Source organism: Poromitra crassiceps (assembly GCF_964638095.1).
Source record: "Poromitra crassiceps genome assembly, chromosome: 9".
NCBI classification, from domain to species: domain Eukaryota; kingdom Metazoa; phylum Chordata; class Actinopteri; order Beryciformes; family Melamphaidae; genus Poromitra; species Poromitra crassiceps.
Window position 1 is genome coordinate 46,709,715 of NC_139630.1, and position 16,864 is coordinate 46,726,578.

General features: G+C 42.8%; 1 protein-coding gene across 1 annotated transcript; it reads right to left on the reverse strand.

The window, feature by feature from the left end:
- Positions 1–5,343: 5,343 nt before the first annotated feature.
- Positions 5,344–14,321, reverse strand: drc1 (dynein regulatory complex subunit 1 homolog (Chlamydomonas); the record flags this gene model as incomplete). Its single annotated transcript, XM_083643014.1, has 16 exons — positions 5,344–5,424; positions 5,675–5,777; positions 5,948–6,100; positions 6,536–6,681; positions 6,840–6,926; positions 7,531–7,635; positions 7,814–8,261; positions 8,609–8,743; positions 8,931–9,070; positions 10,160–10,282; positions 10,535–10,621; positions 11,492–11,629; positions 12,078–12,261; positions 12,641–12,753; positions 13,247–13,331; positions 14,206–14,321. The coding sequence occupies 16 exons, from the start codon at positions 14,319–14,321 to the stop codon at positions 5,344–5,346; spliced, it is 2,244 nt and encodes a 747-aa protein (XP_083499140.1).
- Positions 14,322–16,864: the final 2,543 nt, after the last annotated feature.

A 16,864-nucleotide genomic window follows, 5' to 3' on the forward strand; every position in this document is an offset into this window, starting at 1 on the left:
GAGGCTCCTGGAAGGACGGAAGTAGAGGGGGGGGGGGGTGGCCAGCGCCAGCCAGCTGGATGGAAGGATGGATGGATGGGGGAGACACAGAGGAAGGGTGGGGATGGGTGCTGGCTTATGGTGCCCTACCTATCCCCACCCAGGAGGAGAATACACGCAGACCCAATCTCTCCCTCGGTCTCACCCCCAAGAAAGGGAGGCCGGGGGAGGGGAAGGAGCATCAGAGGACCAATTGCACTATCTTGTCCTCTCTTATCCATTCTGACCTTCATACAGCTTGCCACCATCCACCCTGGCTCTGAGGAGAGACAGGACCCGCTCCGTTTACAGACTTTTCACTACAAACACTAACTGCCTGAGCCTCCATCCAGTCTACAGCAAGCCTACCCAATCAAATTATCAATATCTGGACTCCAACCAATCGGGCATGTCATCCTCGAGCTGACTATTAACCTATAACCTATTAACCAATCATATGCCACGAAGTAACCTCTGATCTCACCTTAAACGTCTTTTCCCAAAGCAATGTTACATGAGAATGAATGTTTCTTTATCTGTTTATACTTACTGCTTTTACTTTATTTATTAACATCATGCATTTATTTTGCGGGACTGTGTTAGTGGTCAGAAGATTGCATGGCCATCCATATCAAGTGATGCTATAATATCCTTCATTACTGCTACAATGTCTGTTATTGTTTAAGTATTAGATGAAAAGGGAACGACTGAACAATATTTTTCACAATTATAGCAATGTTCTCCCTTAGCTCTTGCAGGCTTTGCACACTTCAGGAATAATGATGAAGAAATGAAAATACAGATGTCTATTTTCCTAAGTTAATGATGAGACATAGAACACGCTAAGTTCAAAATGAATAAATCGATAATTAGAGATTTGCTTTCTACTGTTTTAGTACATGTTTGTGCTTTTAAATGTTTGATCTAACCGATAAAAGCAACCAAACCTGGCACGAGTGAAACAGTATTTGCAAATAGTTTTCAGCATTTGTTTCATCCGACATTGAATATAACCATACTGTACATACATAGTGCTACTCGAGTTCTCTCAGAAAGTCACGCTTAATTCATGTCTCACTGCCCTATGTCACAAGCTCCACTCATGTGGCACTCAAAGTAGATTAAAACAAACGCTCAGAACTATTTCGCAAAGATCATTTGACCCCGGTCTGATTGCAAACTCCTAAAAAATAATGAATGCTTCAAGGTTCTTACTGTTTTCCACCAACATGTAGGCTTAGAGATCCAACATGTAGGCTTAGAGATCCAACATGTAGGCTTAGAGCTCCATACGCATGCATCAGTGTGATAACCTACAATTGACCAGAGAGGTCATGTGTGTTGGCATGACTGTCGTTCCAGCTCTACACAAACCAAATCACCAACCCTGTTGTCTCTGACATTTGAGATGTTAAGATGATTTCTTGCTGTGAATATGATTAAAGTGCACTTGAGTGGTGTGGTCAAGGGGGCTGGGTCGACCCCGTCACCATATCAGATGGCGTTGTTTGCGGTGTTCATTAACCCCTTTCCATTTTGCCCGTGCTTGACCAGTAGCTCATTTGTGAAATTGTGTCATTTCTTGTGATTCTGTTTTCACCAATGTACAAGAAAAGTTCTTGTTTGCACTAAACTTGCCTGTTTGTATGATAAATGAGTGTATTTATATCTCTTTGTTGAAATGTGTGTACTATTTATTTTCTGTCCGATTTAACGATTTGAAATAAACTGAATTCATTGACATTACGCGCTTGAGATTGTTTGGCAGTGTTGCCTACTTTTTCCAAGAAAGTAGCTATAGTAGCTGCTCAAAGTCGTTAGAAGTCACTTGATGACGTCACATAAATTTGCATATCCAATTATGCACGCCGCGGCGTAGCCGTTGTGATATTAAGTGCTGGCTCCACCCGCCTGGGCCAGATTTGGCATACACCGTTATACATGACAAGCAAACCCTACAGTATGTGTGTATGTGTGAAGCACTGACAATCTCTTGCAAACCCCTATGGCCTATATGAAAACCAGCAATGTTGAAAACTTTTAATGGTGTATTTTTTTTATAGAGATAAGGGATTTTCCTTTATGCTTTTATTGATTTATTTTAAACCTCTTTTTTCCAGGCATTGTATGCTTTATTGACAGACATACAGTGAGAGAAAGACACAGAGGTGTGGTAGAAAGAGAGAAAGAGAACATGCAACAAATGAACACAGACCAGATTTGAACACCAGTCCCTGTGGGAATGACTGAGCCTTAAAGTAATTACTTAATTCAACAGTCAATCGGAAACAATCATCTAATAAGCTGCTAGAGGTTTGAAAATTGGGTGAGAGACATAGAGTGCATTTTTCACAGTGCACTGTGAAAAGGTCAACCTGTCTGGTTTAACTTTTTACAGCGGGCTATTCACCAAAATCTCTCTCTCTTTATCACTCTCTAAATAATAATAATAAACATGGGTTTTTTATAGTGCTTTTCTAGGACTCAAAGATGCTTTACAAAAAGAAACACTAAAGGGGCGGGGACAACGTAAGTGCAACAGACAATGGACAAACACGACACAGGCACACAGGGATAGGCAGGGGGAGCTAGGAGAAGGCAGAGGAGAAGAGATGGGTTTTGAGACGGGATTGGAAGACAGTGAGGGAGTCTGATTCTCTAATGTCCGGGAGGAGAGAGTTCCAGAGCTTGGGAGCTGCCCTATGTCTCTCACCCAATTTCAGCTGTAAATCAACATAAATCAATAAAAATCAATAAAGTTGCTGATTCAACAAACAGATCCTAGTGTTGGTAGACAAACCAGATTTGAACCCACAACCCTTACGTCTGACAGCAAGCTGACATACACAGTGCAGCACCGAGGGACTGCCACTGCTCCTGGGTTTCTCTATGACTTTTTAAGTGAATGGCTATAGGTCTGGCTTTCGCAGGAAATATTCCACTGAGCATGCATTGCTGCAACTTGTCAGTAACATTTCTTCAGCTCTGGACGGAAAAAAAATTGCCCTTGGTGTTTTTCTTGATTTAAGCAAAGCATTTGATACCGTCAACCATAAAATTCTAATTTCAAAACTCAATAGATATGGAATCCAGGGTGTTGCCCTCAATTGGTTGATCAATTACCTGGATAATAGAGAGCAGTTTGTTTATTTAAATGGTGTCTCATCTACTAAATCAAGTATTCTTTTTGGGGTTCCACAGGGATCGATCTTGGGCCCTTTATTATTTTTAATTTACATTAATGACTTTCCTATGTCTTGTAATAACCTTCTCCCCTTATTATTTGCTGATGACACTAGTCTCATAGCTGTTCATGATGACTTCAAGTCTCTCATCGCAAGTGTAAATGATGAATTATCAACTGTTTCAAATTGGTTCCAGATCAATAAGCTAACTCTCAATGTAAAAAAATGTAACTTTATGATATTCTGCAATAAAAATAAATCTTATGCAAAAGAAGAAGCCAAAATATCAATTGACGGAACTGAAATCCTTCAAGTATCACACACCACATTTTTGGGTGTTGTTTTGGATGAAGGTCTAAATTGGAAGAATCATATTAATCAAGTTTGCAAAAGATCAATGAAGATGCTTGGCATACTGAAAAAGGTTTGTCCCCTGATCAATCCCTCTGCTCACTTGACTTTGTATTATAGTTTTCTATTTCCATATATGAATTACTGCAATATTGTCTGGTCTGCAACTTATCCAACTTACCTCAACAAATTACTGATAATCCAGAAAAGATTCTTAAGAACGATCTCTCTGTCTAGTAGACACGAACCATCTGCACCTCTTTTTATGAAATATTCAATATTACCCATTCACAAACTTAATGTTTTTCACTCATGCTTGTTTGTGCATAAGTTTATCAACAGTAAACAAGATCTTCCATTTACCTTTCATAATTTCTTTATTTCTTCTTCTGATTTTCATTCATATTCAACCAGGCATAGTGGCAATCTTCATTTACCTTTCTGTCGAACATCTGGTCATCAATTTAATATCACATCTAGAGGTCCAAGACTTTGGAATGATTTGGACGTGTCTCTGAGGTCCACATTATCTTTCACATCCTTCAAAAAGTTATTGAAAAAACATCTTATGTCTTAACCTTCAATGTCATTATTTTCCATATTATGTAACCATGTTTTCTTTTATGTTGTTTATGTTTATAGTTTTTCTATGTTGTAAATGTCTTTGTTTATCTTGTGTTTTACGTATCCACTGCAGTAGATGATGGGGGTGGAACTCTGTACAAGCCCTTTGGGCTTCGTTCCCTCCTTGCACTGTTTTTCTTTTTAAATTGTGCTAAATAAATCAAATCAAATCAAAAAAGGTCAAAATCTGGAAAAGGTTATATTTTAGCTTTTAGTCCATTTAGAAATAGTTAATAGACTTAGTTATGGCAGGAAAATAATTTCTGGACATCCAAACAGACTTAGACTCTAGATCACCTTTATAAATGATCTAAAAGCAACAATACAGTATAACAATTTCCTGGTTTCACCCTCACACTATTACATAATTTATGCTCATTTCCAGTTTTGGTGATTCATTACTCAAATTGCCCAACATGCAACTCTTAGCAACCAAGTTGAATTGCATCCACTAGGCCAAAAGATGACATTTCAATCATAAAAGCGCATAGGAAACAACATTACTGGGTCCAAGAAATTTCCAGTAGACTAACGGGGAGAGAGAAAGAGAGAGAACCCCCGGCAGCAGCTACACCAATTTATTGTCAAACGCACTGGATTCAACACATTGACATTCTCATTGTTGGCAACACTGGCTATGAGAATGGGAGAGAGAGAGCAACACTGGCTATGAGAATGGGAGAGAGAGAGCAACACTGGCTGTGAAAATGGGAGAGAGAGATTGCTGTTTGCGGTAGCATTTGCATTCCTGTTTTCTCTCTGAATCTGTCTGTGCAGTCGTCCAGACCCCAGCATGGCGTGGCTGCTGAGCCCGCTGAGGACGGCCTGTCTCCTGGCCTGGAGGCGCTACAGGCTGCACTGTGCCCTGCTGCTGGTCGCCCTGCTGGCCCTGCTCTTCCTGGCTCTGCTCTTCTTCTCCCTGCCCTCAGCGCTCAGCCACAAGATCTTCAACACTGCTGGCTAGAACGAGAAGCACCATACTGCAGTCGTGACACAGACTGCACTATTTTGTGTCCAGTTTTGTATCTAACAGGAACTTTTGTATGTCTTTGATCATTGGTTATTGATGTTACCTACCCATCTACCTGTACTTTTAGAGCTGTACAAATAAATGCTGCAATGACATGACAGAGGTTTAATTTTTGCAATACATACAAAAGCTCTTTTACAGTCCTTCTGAATATTCCAGTCTCTTAGGAACGAGCTGCATCGCTTGAGTGGGCGGGATCTCCAGCTCTGCACTGACCTATCAGAGAAGACAGTCACAGGGTGGATGTTGTTAGAGGAGAGTTGTCATGACTACGGTAGAACAAAACATTTTGTTTGGTTTTGGTTCCATCCATTCTGTCCATTTTGCCTCGTGGATTATTTGGAAACTATTATGATAAAAGCAGTCGTTCTAAATGTTGGCCCTGTATTACTGCCATGGTGGCCAAACACTGCTGAGTGAATATGTGTAAAACAGTGGGACAAAACAGAAAAACTAAAACACATACCTTTGAGTTGAGAGACTGTTGAAGCAGAAAGCGTAGCTCTGTGTTCTGTTGCTGCAGAGCCTCTGTCTCAGTGATGAGCTCAGATCTCTCTGTCAGGAGAGCACTGGGAATACAGAGGCGGGGGGGGGGGGTCAATCCTTTGAGTACAGTACAGGCAAGTGTGTGTGTGTGTGTGTGTGTGTGTGTGTGTGTGTGTGTGTGTGTGTGCGTGTGTGCGTGTGCGCACGCGTGCGTGTGTGCGTGTGCGCACGCGTGCGTGCGTGCATGACTCACTCGTATTTCTCCAGTCCATTCTGCAGACCGTCCCAGAGCTTGAGTTTGGCGTCGGGGATGGCGTTGGCCATACTCTCCCAGTAGGCAGCGTCCTCAGAGTCATCCCGGCTCTCCAGATCCAGAAAACTGGGCAGATGGGGGGCCGAGCTCTCCCTAACAGAGCACCATGAGCACATTAGCATCAACTGATCATGGAGAAGGACCATCTCAATCATCATGTCTACTGGAAGCTTGATTGATATGAAATTTGGTGCACATATCCAGCTACCCATGCTCTACAAAGTGTCCAGCGACCATCAATGTATGATTTTGCACCAGTTTAACCAGAGGATTTCTACATTTTTGATCTGAACATCTAACTTGGCATAATAGTCATATAACACTGATACTACATATACTGCATACGCTATACAAAATACATATGCATATACGAGAGGGAGGGCGTTTGCCGACTGCTTCATTTGTGGAGGACAATATGTTTACCGTTGCTAAATGGTGATTACAGATTATATACTTCACTGAGAGAAATACAATGTTTGTGATAAAAATATCGGGGTGGTTATTTCAGGATGTCTACTCTGGTCTCACCTGGATCTCCTGCACTGGACAGTGAAGGCTTTCAGAGCAGCCATGACATCATTAGGATGGATGAGGTCAGAGGGGAGGCTAGCAGCAGTGCTGGTCTCTCCTTCCTCTGCCATGTCACTGGATTCACCCCACTCGCCAAAAACATCCTGATTGTAGAGGAAACACTTAGTTGTGGAAAGTCTAATGACAAGCATCTTGTTTCTCATAGGCTCAAGGGAATAGTTTGTACAAGTTGATATCTAGATGGAAATGGCTTTGATGATCCATCCATCAATCTTCTTGACTCCTCATGTTCCCTCCTCACCTCCGCCTGCTCTCTTTGCTGGTGTGTGTAGTTTAGGATGAAATCAGCCAACTTGTGCATATCATCTTCAGTCTCAATGCCCAAAGCCTGAAGAATACACAACCAGAAGTCACTACCAACAAGACCTGGGTTCAATAGCATTTGCAAATACTTGTGCATTGTGCTTGGAGCACAAGATCAATGTGGTTGGGATTTGCCATGTACTGTAGGACAATGCCCTGATTCATAGTCTCTCGAGACAGACGTGTTGGCTCCCGCAATTTAGGAATGCTCCCGCCTCCCGCCTAGCCATCTGTACTTCAGCAGCTCTCAAAGTTGGTCCAAAAAGAAGGCAGAATATCCGGTCAAAATAAGACGGGTATCGGCTCATTTACGTCCGTGTCCCCTGTGCAGTCACTTAATAGCTCTGACTGTAGAGGGGGGAGAAAGTTGAATCATAGCTAGCTGCTGAGCAGAAATGGAAATTTGGAAATGGAAATGGAATCAAAATAAAGATTTTCTTTATTTTTTATATATTTATTTTCGTGAACATGTGTCATGATTGGTCAAATACAATTCAACTTCCTTCCGGTCTGATGACAACTTCCTCTGTCCAAATTTTAATGGGCTGAAGTACAGACTGTCTCTGGAGCATTCGAAGATTTTGGAAGAAGTGGAAAACAGAGGGAAAACTGGCCCAACAAGAACTCACAGAAAAGATAGAGTCCAGCTTCATTAGAGACTGTTCATCCTCCAGGGGAGACAGCAGCTTCAGGAGAGACAGCAGCTTCAGGACTTTACTGTCTATCAAGAAGGCCTGGGAGAGAGGGAGGGAGGGAGGGAGGGAGGGAGGAAGGGAGTGTTGGGCGGCAGGAGACAGCGTAGAGACAAATAAATCAGTGTATAATGACCTGAGATTCAAATGCTTCCTCTGTATCTTATGCATACCTCTTTAATGACCTTTTAAAGTTTAATTAGCATGATTTGACACTCACCGCCTCATCACACAGCAGCTCCAGCACGTCCAGCGTCTTCGTCGTCACCTTCCCTTTCTCCTCTGCTGCGCTCTTCTCTCTCTCCACCTGGCTCTGCACCGCCGTCCCCTCCCTGCGCAGCTCCGTGGCCGCGCTCCCGGTGCCCATCTCTGTCTCCGACTCAGGTCCGACGGAGGCATCGCTCATCCCCCGGCTGGCTTGGGCGGCCTGCCCGGTTCGCATCAGCTGGGAAGCGGCCTGGAGGGCGGTCCTCCGGGCCTGTTTCTGAGGCTGGATGGGACCAGGGAGCTCCATGAAGGCCGGACTGGGCCGCTCCCAGGCTACACCCAGCTGCTGCTCGTGGATCAGCCGGTCGATGTCCAGCACCCTCTCCACCAGCTGCTTGGCCTCCGCCTCGTTCATCAGCCACACCTCCTCGAACCTCTTAGCATCACTGGCCGCACCGTGCCTGTGGAGAGTGAGGGACGGAAGACAGAGAGGGGTGTCAACACAGTGTCTGTCTGTGGGGAGGGAGGGACAGAAGGAAGAGCATCACTGGCCACACAGTGTGTGTGAGGAGGGAGGGACAGAAGGAAGAGCATCACTGGCCACACAGTGTCTGTGGGGAGGGAGGGTCAGATGGAAGAGCATCACTGGCCACACAGTGTCTGTGGGGAGGGATCGACGGAACACAGAGAGGGGTGTCAACGGAAGAGAGAAAGGTGTAAAGGAATCAAACATAAAAGGTCACTGTTTTTACAAAATGTGTATGGGAGAGAGAGAGAGAGAGAGAGAGAGAGAAAGATGATTGCTGACCTCATCTTCTGCTGCATGTCCTTATATTGTGGCATGGTGCGTTGGTAGTCCTCGGACAGATTCTGGACCTCCTCCCTGGACTGCTTCTCGTGGTTGGCACACTTGATCTTCAGGTTGTTCAGCAAATCCTGCAGTCTGGAACACACGGCTATCACTAGAAAAGAGTGTGTGACTTGAATATGGAGTCTGTTTGGAGGCTGTGTGTGTGTGTGTGTGTGTGTGTGTGTGTGTGTGTGTGTGTGTGTGTGTGTGTGTGTGTGTGTGTGTGTGTGTGTGTGTGTGTGTGTGTGTGTGTGTGTGTGTGTGTGTGTGTGTGTGTTACTTGGTGATCTTCCTCTTCTGCTGGGACTTGATGATAATGCTCTCTTCTTCTCTCTTCGTCAGCAGTTTACAATCGTAGTCCAGTTTCTCCTCATTCAGCAGTTGCGTGGCCTTAATCTGCTGTAGATATCGCTGCAGCATCTAAGAGAGGAAAATGGGACTGGAAGTCAGTGGCTCCCAAACTGGGGTACGCTTCCCCCGAGGGGTACGTGGAGGTACTACAAGTGATACTTGAGAAAAAATATTAAAATAAATCTAGTCTTTTTGGTCAATCACAGCTTCGATGAGCTCACTGGAACTGCTGTGTCAGTATTGATCCAGTAGAGGGTGTATAAGAGGAAGTATCCAGTAACTCTAGCAGTAGCAAATAAATGATGTAGCAAACAAACTCTGGGGAAATTACTTTTCTACAGGACAGCTGGTGCTGCATTGACTATGCACACTAGCGCCTGCCTAATTAATCAGACTGTTTTGAGTGCAAAATGAGTGCAGGCCTCCTCTACCTCTAAATACCATTTATAACAATCCAAGTATAATGCATTGCATAATGACCACACACTAATTTCCCCCCACACTATAAAGCAAAAAAAAAGCACGTTTGCAAAAAGACTAGACAGAACTTACTAAGGTGTTCGTTACTTCTGTAAAAGGAATAGTTTGCCCAAAAGATTGATTTGCGACAAATAATGGTGTATAGGTCTTTCTATTCATCGTGATTGTTTGGTAGTTTTTGTCCCTATTGAGTTGATTGCTGCTACACAGTTGTGCTGGCAACCTGTGTTTCCTTTGGCATGATGTTGAGCTATGATGACAGAATCTTAATTTTTGAGTGAACCAGAGCTGTGTATATAGAAGAGTTGCGACATCTCCATTCACTCCAATGGATTTTCTTTTTTTTTTTACCTCACAATAGTTCCCGGAAGTAAGGTTCTGGATTAAGCAGCGCTGTCGAGTTGCGGCAAAATGGACCGTTTGTGATGTAGAACTTGTAGGGTCCGACGTTTAAAAAATCAAATTCAAACGTAGCGTGAGCCCCCTTCCTGTTTATTCATTGGCTATTGAGTCACGCATTTTGGACCTCTGCTGGCGCCGCTCTCTTACTAGATTGCTCTAGAGTGAACTATTCATTCAATTGTTAGTCCTCTGGATTATTTTATTTGACATCCCCGCCTATTGATCTCTTTGCAAAACATGCTAGCAGGCATGTCTGTGTCAGATATTTGTACAAACCTGAAACTCCATGTCCAGTTTGTACTTGGTGATGTTGTACTCCTCAGCACAATCCACCCACAGCTTGTGGAGAATGGCCTCGTACTCCTCCACCCTCTCCATCCTCTTTGTCAGGTTCTCCATCTGGGGACAGAGATTACAGTAACATGAGACTCTTTCATGTCAAGTCAAGGAGTGGATTGCTACACATGGGGGAAAAAAAGCTTAAATCTAAGTGGTGTGTGTGTGTGTGTGTGTGTGTGTGTGTGTGTGTGTGTGTGCGTGCGTGCGTGCGCGCGTGCGTGCGTGCGTGCGTGCGTGCGTGCGTGCGTGCGTGCGTGCGTGCGTGCGTGTGCGTGCGTGGCTGGGTGAGCAACACTTTCTTATTTCAGTTACCTCTTTGTCCTGACGCTCCTGCATGTACTGCTCCCATTTGGTCCTGTCTCCTGTCAGTAAGACTTGACGTTCATGCTGATAAGCATTCTGCAAACAACACAGACGTCTAACAACTATTAGGAGGAACAGTCAGCTAAAAGAGCAAAACCTCACACAGCATGACTAGAGCAAAGACAAATCTAGCCTTTCAAGATCAGAGGTATTGGTAGATTACCCTGTTAAAAATACAACCACAGTACCAGAAAGTTAAGACAAACACATTGTGAATTTATTTAAAATCAAAAATCAGTTTATCTTCTTGTTCCTACAGTTGGATGTTTGAGCTTCATTGTTCAAAATGATGTCTGTGCAGAGTTTGACACTAGAGGGCTGTTTCTACAATTGTCTGCTGAAGGTGGAAATTTCACTGAGCTCACTGAAGGCTGTTTTTAACAAGCAAGATTCGTGACATCACGAATCTTGGAGCCAATCACTGTCCAGTATTCAGCAGTTAAAGCCCCAACACATTGTCATTCCCAACTCGTCATATACTGCAGATCGGTCAGGAACCCTTGTCGTCACTTTATCACTAGTGAGTGAGAATGTGTTGAAAGCCCGTGTTGTATGCTGTGATTGGCTAGTTATGTTCTCAATTACCCTGATTGGTTGCTTTGGATTTTTAAATGAGGGAGAAGGAGGGGAAGTCATTTTAAGGATTTTAAAAAGCTAATTTAACTTTTTTGTGGGAAAGACCATCAGACACAAATGATTATTCATAGTAGAGTATTTTATACACATCTTGAAGCATGACTTTAGGGGGTCTTTAAGTAAATTAAGTATAATCTTCTGTTGTTGACAGACTTGACACAATCCGAACTATCCATGATGCAGTAAACCAAACCCATCTCATTCTCCTGGCAGGTTGAAACAAAATGCAAAATGACCTAAACCTGCTTCTTGACTCAGGTCCGGTCCTACCTCAATCTGGCTCAGCTCCTCCCTGTAGGCCTTCATCAGGGTTTGGATCTGACTCTCCATCCTCTCAATCATCAGGTCCACGTCCTGCGCCTGCTTCTTCAAGTCCTTCACGTAGCGGTCGTCTCGAATTTTCAGCTCCTGTTCAGACAGGGAGACAGTCCAAAAGAACATACAAATACTGGTCTGCAGACGACAATGAAAAACAACAGTAGACCTTGTGTTTGAATACGTTCTTTTCTTCTGAGGCTTACGGCTTTTGACTGCCTTTATACACAATGTTACAGATAGGTTTTTAGAAGTTTTGACTTTCCTCTTATTCTTTGGTGCATATTTATTTTAGTATATTTTAGGCTTTTTATTATTAAGTTATCATTTGAAATTAATTGTATTATCAAAAACTGTAGCGGTACTGGTAGTCATATTATTGTTTGAAATCAGCCATGACTCGAGTATATATCACTTTCTAAGGAGATTTTCTTAAAGGATAGGTATGTTTTATTGCAGGAGGAGGACTTGAAGGAGGATGGCTCAGCATTATGTGACCTGCTGCAGGTCACTGGAGGAGGATGGGTCAGCGTTACGTTACCTGCTGCAGGTCACTGATGAGTTTACTCTTGTCCTCTAGGAGCTGAGCACACAGCTGCTGCTGGCTGTTCAGTATCTCTTGCACCTCCTGCGCAATCAGCTTCGGTTCAGCCACTGTCCAGCCGTTGGTGATCACCTCGAATTTCTCCAGGCCGGCCTTGGCCTCGTTCTCCAGCCTCTCAACTCTGCGCCGAGGAGATGGAGATGGTGGGAAACAGGGAAGGAGGGCAGAGAAATTGGTACAGACGTTGTAGAGGATACGGCTGTACTCTGTCAGTCGAGCAATTGTAAAATCTGACATCGAGCACCCCCATACAGCTGCAATGGAATGATCCTAATTTCATTATGACATTTTACACTATTTGACTGTGAGATTGACAGTCAAATCAGGCTCCTTCGAATGAATTGTTGAATCATCGACTATTTGGGATCACCCTAGTAGAGGATGAGGGTATAATTACAGAATAAATAAATAATATATATATATTATATATATATTATATATATATATATATTTTTTTTTTATCGTGCTTTAGAGAGGGACCATTCGCAATTAGAAATTACCTGACTCTCTGGGACTCCTCCCATTCTGTTCTTCGCATGGCCTCTTTGGCATCAGCTGCAGTCTGGATGTTGGTTATTAACTCCATCCCATCACTCTGCAGGTTGATCATTCTCTGAGAAAAATAAAGTGTATTCAGGTCAGCACAAGTAATCAAATAAAATAGTTGCTTTAACCTTTTAACGTTGAGTGACATGTACTTGACATTAGGCTACTTGTTACCCATTTTTGTTGTGGTCATTGGAAATTAGATTATATCGTTATCAACCACATCATTCATTTTAAGATATCATTACAGTCGTGTAGCCTATATGAAAGGGGTTTTATTGTAAAGACCAGATTTCAATGTACTCTACTCACCCATCTTGTGTATAAAAATAAAGCTTACTCAAGTAAAAGCTGGAGTATTAAATACTGTACTTTACTCATCTTATAGTAGGCCTATAAGTACAGATTAAGTTTTAAACATTACAGATAAAAAACAAGTTAATGCCTGGATAAAATAACAGCAGAGAAAGTTACAGTCAATATGCAAACAGCAAATGATTAGTGAATTGATTAATTTTGGATGGTATATGGACTGACAAGTGTGTGGGTGGTGAACAAACCCTTTCACTTTGCTCGAGCTGAAGCTGGCTTTCCCTCGCCTCCTCCTTGACCTCCTCCACACAGGAGTCTTCTCCCCGCTCTTGTCTGGGGAGTCATGACGACGTTATAACATAAAACTAAAACTACTGGTAAGCATGGGAAAAAAACACAGCATGAGCTATTTGGCACGGGTCGGGTACCCGGCAGAGTGACAGGGCAGTATTTTTTAATTAGGTCATTAGGACCTACTGAATGTAAAAAAAACAACATAAAACGCTAATTAGTGGCCAAAATGAGTGAACACAGGTTCAGCACCATGGACAGCTTCATTTGTTAGCTACTGGCGCACACCAGCACACCTGAGCGGACCAGGGAAAGCCCTCTGGGGAGAGAGAGGAGATGACTGCATGCCAAATGTGAGCGAAGCCTAATGGCCAGTGGTTGTTGTGTGCTCCAAAGGGTATCAGTATGATAAACCAAGAAATTACTTTCCATGTAAATTAATCAGTTTCACTATTTCAATTATGATCCCTCTGCACATATATTCTGACAGAATAAGAAAAACAATCACGTTAAATAAAAACAATCATCACAAAATATGACCAACCAAGCATCATCGTACATAACAGCTCAAAGAAACAAAAGCTCGATCAGAAAGGTTATCACTAGTAGGCTACTTGGCAACATGATATAAGCTACTTTCTCACCTGCAAAACACATGAGATAATGTTATGACAAGCAGGGGTGCTCTCGACGCTTTCTTTGATGCAGCTTGCTTTTATAGCCTAGCTTTTATGCAAGGCTTACAGCACGGCATGAATGATTTCCACGCCACCTGCTGGCTAAAATTGGTATATCCCACAAAGAGCACTTTTAACGAAAGAAATATTAAAATAACAAATAACAAACAAAGAAACGTGTGGATGGTGGGTGTGTCTAATTCTGAACAAAATGATAAACCGCGCAAGCTAGCCGTTACCTTTTCTTGGCTTCATTTCGTGCAGCAATACGGAGGCGACGAGCAGCAATACTGTCCTCTGGGTGTTCAGACTCCACAGAGGGTGCTTCTCCTTGATCCACACCGCCTTCACTCATAGTGAGTGACTGTAAATTAAAGTTGGTATTTGCAGAAGACAAGATAGTTAAAAAAAAAAAAAAGTAACTAGGCTACTCTGTAACGCAGCACTGAGCTGTAGGCTATTATGTTTTGTTTTGGGAGCCGTTGCTATGGCTACAGATCCACAGATAGTAATGAGTGCTGCCTTCAAGTTCCAATGTTGTCAGTAAAATTAATGTCGCGCATTCAAGAGCTTCAAGAGAGAGGGAGGCTATGAACTAAAAGTAGTTTTTGGTGACTTTCGTTTTATTTTAGATGTCAGCAGGCAGCTTTTTGCGCTACAGTTGCAGGAAGAATCAGACATGCAACAGGTTTTTGTGGAAACAAATTAACTAGTACAAACAGATTGTAGCCTATTTGAATGGCAGATTATTATTATTATTATTATTATTATTATTATTATTATTATTATTATTATGCACAGGAGCCTCAATCCAAAGTGTATATGGATAGCAATACTGAGATTGAGTCCACTCCCACTCCCCTCTTCATCAGGGTGTGTTCATCTGAGAATGAATGGGTTTCATGAGCCCTATAGGGTTCATGAATGCAAAATTAGCACTTCTCTATTAACATGAGCAATCTGGGGACATGGCAATGCAATTGTCGCCGTTATGAACCTTGCACCATTATTGTCATTATTACCATTACCTATTGGTTGTTTGTAAAATAGTCTATTTTTGTGTAGACATTCATCGTCTCTTGGCAAACAGATTGTTGCTCATTCTCAATTTCTAGAATGTAAATGCAAAGGTGTAAATTATTTTCAAATAAAACAACAACAACAACAACAACAACAACAACAACAACAACAACAACAACAACAACAACATTCAAACAGTCGTTGCAAGGTTGACCTGATCCTGCAGGCTTCAAATATGAGAGTAAACACTGCTTTGTCCCCTTTATTACAAAATACATGTCAGCTGGGGCAGATTAACATTAAGACAATCACAGCATGGACATTACCTTGACACAGGTGTACAACCTTGTGTGGGATAGACTATTCCAAGAACATAATGTTTTAATACAAGGCTTACAGTGAGGAGACACGGAGAACACATTGTAGATGGTGTGGTGCTGCCATCTAATGGCTGTAGCAAGCTTCAAAACATGACCAGTTAACGGTTATTATTATGGCAGAGTACGCCCTAGTTGTACAACCTACACATCATTGGCATAATGTCAGTTCTGAATCTACAAATTGGTATATTTTCTGGAATGGTCGTGCAATATTTGGACTTTACAATGCCTTTCATTGGTTTGGCCTAATGAGACACTTCTTTTACAAGTGAGGGTATTTCTTAGCTGTCAATTACAACAAATTAAACATCAAACTACACCTTCAAATACAATCTATTCATCATTCCCCATCATTTCTGGGGTTTCTAATATATAAATAAACCATATAATTAAAAAGTGTTAGTTTCCTCTGTGTACCTTGCAGTAAGGGCTCATTACAGTATATTCAATAATAAAATAACCAGCTGACAGGCTGCTCATCTGCACCTTTAATTTAATGTCATATTCAGCAACTGGCTGTAGGTGGCGCTACTGTCTCATGATCATCATCAAAGTCCTCAAGTTCCACAAATTGACAGCCTTGTAACATTTCATTTTTTTTTTAAAGGAACATGTTTAAAAAATATGGAGATTCAGCAAACATGGCTCTCTTGTTCCACGACAGATATCTATTACTCACATGCACACAATCATTACTCACATCTTTCTCTTTCTCTTTCTCATACACGCACACGCGCACGCACGCGCACACACACACACACACACACACACACACACACACACACACACACACAGGCCAAATGTCTTTTCAAGCTGATGGCAAGATGGGCACTCTCACGGCTGCCCACACACACATGGGTCAGATGTTCCTGCCCTGAAGAGTGCCCCCCACCATCCCGGGCCTTGGCAGCACACACACACTGGCCCTCGCCCCCCCCGGGGCCCCTGGCCCGCTGCTCTGGCCTCAAGTGGCCCCCTGCCTCCTCTCCTCGCCACTGAGCCACAAGGGACAAGTCAGTCGGCCACGGTTTCTGACATACGATCCAGCATCTGTGATGTCACCAACAGCTGACTTGTCATAAGACCTTTGTGAGAGAGGGGGAAGAATGAGAGAGGGATGAGGAGAAGGAAGGCCTTCTTTTCAGCACACCCTTATAGCTGGAACGCTGAGTGCTTTTGCATCAAACTGCTGAGATTACAAACTGAATGACTGCCATTAGAGAGTGATTCTGTAATCTATCATAATACCATAAACTAGGGATTGACAGACTTTGACCCCTCTCGCAGGTGTATAACAAGCCCCTTTCACTCCCCCACTGCATTATGCTCCATGCGTGTGTGTGTGTGTGTGTGTGTGTGTGTGTTGTGTGTGTGTGTGTGTGTGTGTGTGTGTGTGTGTGTGATGTGAGTGTGTTAATTCTTACCCCCGGGGCATATGTTTACTCCCTGTTCAACAAAGCATCATATTCATTGGTGAGGGGGTTGAGAGGTATAGATT